The 5,303-nt window shown below is 36.0% G+C and overlaps 1 protein-coding gene across 1 annotated transcript in view; it reads left to right on the forward strand.

The window, feature by feature from the left end:
* REV3L (REV3 like, DNA directed polymerase zeta catalytic subunit) overlaps positions 1-5,303 on the forward strand; it is a 161,108-nt gene that overhangs the window by 105,038 nt on the left and 50,767 nt on the right. Inside the window, exon 17 of the mRNA XM_019646344.1 lies at positions 4,349-4,541. Coding sequence (XP_019501889.1) covers positions 4,349-4,541 — 193 coding nt within the window. The remainder of the gene's footprint in view (positions 1-4,348; positions 4,542-5,303) is intronic.

A 5,303-nucleotide genomic window follows, 5' to 3' on the forward strand; every position in this document is an offset into this window, starting at 1 on the left:
GCCACTCACGGCAACTCTTGGCAACTCACACTGGCTGCCCGCCACTCATGGTAGCTTTACAACAGCCCACTGCAACTCCACTGCAGCCTGTGCTGTCGCCGGCAACTCATGGCAGCCCAGCTCCAGGTCGTGCTGTTGTTCACCATCTTAGCTGTACCTCTAGCGTCACTGACCCTCATGTGGGATCCGTACCAGGGCCATGCTGCTCAGAGCTGGCGTCCCAAGCCAACTCTTAACCAAACCCGCTACTCGGCCAGCCCTTCATGAGTTTTTTGAACTAGCTGATTTTACATTGGCAGTTTGATATCAGCCATGGTGAGAAGTCTCTCTACATCATGGAAATAGGCAAGCATTACAAATCAGGGTTGCCCCCGCCCCCGCAGAGAGGTGATTGTGAACATTTTCCATCATAACACTGATTAAAATATTATCTACTAAGTAAAGCTATTCCTGTAGGAAGAGTAAAGACAGAAACAAAGTAATATAATTTCTTTTCGGGTGACATAATTATCTGGGAAATTTTGTGAATGTAGGCCTTTCAGGAAAATAACTGAAAATACGAAATTTGAATTTTCAGTTTCATATTAAACTAGAAAACTGTTAAGAAATTTTTCAAGAAATTGGTTAATTATGTATTTATTTTGGGGAACACTCTTAATTTGAAGTATTTCAGTAGCATAATTTGAATCAAAAGTAAGGAATAGTATTACTTATACACTTATGTATACTAAACATTTTGTTTATTTCTTAGATATCAGATATCAGACCCCATTACTTATTAGATCTGGAATTACAAGACTAGAAGTTACATATGCTGCTGATGAGAAGGCACTTTTTCAAGAAATTACAGATATAATAAAAAGGTATTGTTTTGCATTTTCTGATTTTTGTTTTCCAGTTTTTGTTCAAAGAATCATTTCATGCTGCTGCTGATTAATATAGGTGAAGGTAGGACAGAGGAAGAGAACCCTTTCCTTGAAAACAGTGTTATCCTTGAGAAGATTTGGCCCTCACTTTCTACCGCCTCCATCAGATTAGGGGTAGGAAAAAGAATATTCTGTTCTCAAGATTGAGGGATCAGTGAAAGAGCCCCTAGCTATCCCAGTTGGATTTCAACATGATTTTTCTGCAGTAGTGAAATAATGGGGAACTATACTAAAGTTATTCATTAAATAGGCTTTTACCTTGGAGGCCAGCCACTGTTTCCATACCCTTTTTTTTTTGTTTGTTTGTTTGTTTTGTTTTTTTTGTAGAAAATGTTTTCTGAGTTCTAAACCAGTGTTTCCAAAAAACTTTGGAATGCAACCTGTTACTAAATTTAATTTAAAAATAAAATAGTTAAGTGGATTTTTTGCATTTTCTCAAGAGTATAACTCTTGGTAGCCATGGACTCTCTTATTAAATGCATCTCTCTAGGAACTTACAATGTCTGCCCATTGCTAGGTTTGGTTTTAAAATGCTTATATCAGGCTAGAAAATATTCTTTGGATCCTGATGTGTGGATAAAACCTGTCCTTGATCCTGTTGTTATACTCCACCCTTTCTGTTCTGCTTTCTGTAGTTGAACTCTTGTAAAACTGAGTTGAACTTTCTAGAGTTGAACTCTTGTAAAGCCTGTAAACTGAGATGATACTCTGCATTAAAGATCAGGATGAAATTCTACCCACTCAACATCTGATTGAATCCCAAATGGGTTAACATAAACCATTCTGAAATTTAAAAACCAGAAAATGTTTTCAACAAAACAAAATTAAATTAAATGTCAGAGCATCAAAAATGATATGCTACCCACCACTTTAGGGAGGAAAAAAGAATTTTTACTATTATATTTATAGCACTGGTGACTGGATGGATTTCCATCCATTTGAGTCTTGTCGTTGTCCTACCTTTTATCTTCTCACAGAGGTGGTCATCAACATGTCAGATGCTTTCATGCCCACACTTTTATTTCAATAATAAAAGTGTGGGCAAAGGAAAATGTGAGTTTCAATTCATTCTGTTTTTTGTGCCAGCAGTCAACTGCATGGGTTCTTTTGTGTGTATATGGTAATTCTTCCAATCTCTTATCCCTGAAAATCCTCAGAGCCACTTGATAATTTAAACATTCAATAGTTAGTTTTATAGGGAGATATACTTGTCATACAGATAGGTCATCTCTGACTGCTCTGAGTCTCACTCTAATGTTGGGAGACCTCTTTTCTTTAGTGCCTTAGGACCTTGCTGACTTCCTTTTTAAAAGTTAATCTGCCTTTTTAGCTTTTGAGCTCTGAGACTAAGAATTCGCCTTGTTGTTGCATATTGCCTTGCTTTCTTTTGCTTCCCCATGTTCATTCCATAATCCTGCTCTTTCTTCCAAAATTACCAGCCACATAGCACTTTCTACCAAGAAAACACATTTTTATAGGCGGGTGAAAAGGTCCATTTGGCTGTTATATCAAATTAGTAACTTATTAAATTAAGCAGTTTTCTTAGAAATTTCAATCCTATTTGTATAGAGAAAAGCACATGGAGGATATACATGTTATCTTTTTCTCCTGACAAGTTGAGGTCTGCTCTGTAAGTCTTTGGTACAACAATGGATCACCAGCAGATCACCAGATATTAAATTTACAATATGGAATGTACTTTCATAAGGTCTTTAAGTAAGGAATAGGGTAAATAAAAAGAATGGTATTGCAGAAGTTTGAACCTAGTTCTTTTGACATCACCCACTTAAACCCTCCAGGATAAAAAATAAGGAGATATTCTTACAAGTAAAAACTAAAGCCAGTCAGCATCTATTTTAAGAAAGTATCTATGGAGCTATGACAAACATTACCAAACCGGTTCTAAAAATATATCTGGTGATCTGCTCATGATCAATTGTTATACCACAGACTTACAGAGTAGCCATATATAGCTTATATCAGTAAATTAATGTCATTCTATACTGCAGACATTGGAGTCTACTTCAGGTGTTAAATGATACAATCTGGACAGACTGCACATCCCACAATTCAGAGTGCCTTTACAAGCAATTATGTAAACCACAACTTTATAAGTTTTTGTGATTTTTCACTCTGCTTTTTTGGTTTTTATAAACAATACAATAATCAGAATAATTTGGAGCTTCTGTTTTGATAGTGTAACTGTACTTTTTGCTCTCAATTTATGACTGATCAGTTTCTCTCTTCCGTACACATTTTCCCATGGTGGTCACCATGGAAGTCATAGGAAGAGCCACAAAGAAGCTCCTGAATTGGATGCAGATTGTCAGTTCAATTTACCAGTGCAGCTCTGTGACCACAATGAGCACATTTTTCTCCTAGTTTCTGATGCTGCCTTCCCCACATAAATCTCACCCCTGTTAATATTTCAGTCTCCCATTAAACTGAGTCACCTTCCTCATAAGTTTAGAGGACAAACTTGTCATTGATGAGGCCTTACTTCGTGTGAGAACCAACTCATTGATAAAATAGAGTGGCAAATGGAAGACATTTTCATTTTCTTTCTCAGCATTAAAACTATTTAAGGACAGTATAGGTTAGAAGGGTAGAAAAGTGACAACAGAATGACCTGAGAGATCTTTTCAAAATACGGTATCCACTCATGCCCTCACTCTTCACCCTGCCTCTACCTGCATTATTCTCAATCACACTCTCCCTCATATACTTCAGTGGTAATGCCTCCCTCCCACCCCAATTTCCCAGGTTATAGCAAATAAATACACAATTTAAGTAAAAACTATGCTTGCTTTACAAAAGTACCTCCAAATAAGAGCTCTAAATTGCCCCTTCCATCCTGTGTAGAAATTCTGTAGATAACCATTGTATTATCCCTTCCCCATCTGAGAGACATATTGGGTTGTCGGAAAAGTCATGACGTATTTTGTGTTTTTCAAAGGTCATTTATTTATATAAAGAAGAAAGATCAATCAATGATACATTGCCCGTTTTGTTCGATAACGTTTTGCCATCTTTCAGTGAGCTTCATAATTCCTCATTCATAGAAGGACCTGTCTTTATTTGCGAAAAACTGAACAAGGTGNTGGCAAATGGAAGACATTTTCATTTTCTTTCTCAAACAGAAATCAAGAAGCACTGCCTGTATTTTAGATAGTTTTAAATATATATTGACATTGAGAAATTACAGTATAAGCAGATTTTCTAAAATAAAAAATAAATTGATTTAATCTAATCTTATACTTTAAAATCTTTAGTTTAATCTGTAGAGTGTTAAACTCTGTGCCTTTTGTGGTCATGCTTTCTGTTTTCAATTTTACATTATTTCCTTGGAGTCTTAGTGAAACACACTTTTTTCAGCATGTTTTAAAAGTGTTTAAGAGCATAATTTTTTTTCCCTTTTATAGATACAAAATCTTACCCTAATTAGTGTGGAGTTACATGCTCGGACTAGACGAGACTTAGAACCAGATCCTGAATTTGACCCAATTTGTGCTCTGTTCTACTGCATCTCATCTGATACTCCACTACCAGATACAGACAAAACAGAACTCACAGGTGTAATAGTGATTGATAAAGACAAGACAGCCTCCAGTCAAGGTAGTGTTCATTTATATTAACTTAATGCCTTCGCACCCTAGCATGAACCTTTAAGTGGGGCATTGCCTGTGCTGGTGATCTCTAAACCAAACAAGCCTAAGGAACTCCTTTCTAAATTGTTTGCTGAGATGTGGGTGGTAGGAAGTATTGTGTATAGCTTTGTCCTAGATTCATTATTCTTACTTGAATAATTGTCAGAAGTCAGAAGCAGTACATTATAAAGATCTTAATAAAATTTCCAATTAGCACGTCTAATTTCTTCTAAATATTGTATAAAATACTAATTGTTAATACTGAAGTCAAATGACATGCATCTCTAGGTTAGGGGGACAGTCTTCCTTCTGAATGCAGTGCTGGTATTTTGCTGCTAATTCAGAGTTTCTCTTTGCTTTAAGAAGTTAAGTCACCACTGTTGAGTTAATGGTTTATAAGAAACTTTTAAGACATTCTAATTTTGTTTATGGCTCTTCCTAAATACGTACACTTTGGATTCAGAGATTCTTTGTATAGTATACCATATAAGGCATTTTATAAAATACCAAATGTCCCTCTGCAGTTTGCAATGGTAATACATGAATTCAGTCGACTGTGAAGGAAGTCTTAGCACAGAACAAAACCATATAGGAACTTGCAGTTTAATCAGTGGTATGCTTGAGCTGGCTTGTACCATCTCACAAGCCAATGAATATTTCACGGCTTTTTTAATGGCATTTTCTTGATTTTTTTTTTTTTCAAGATTTTATTGGGGAATTGGGAGAGGGA

This window comes from Hipposideros armiger, unplaced genomic scaffold, assembly GCF_001890085.2.
Source record: "Hipposideros armiger isolate ML-2016 unplaced genomic scaffold, ASM189008v1 scaffold_101, whole genome shotgun sequence".
Classification (NCBI taxonomy): Eukaryota; Metazoa; Chordata; class Mammalia; order Chiroptera; family Hipposideridae; genus Hipposideros; species Hipposideros armiger.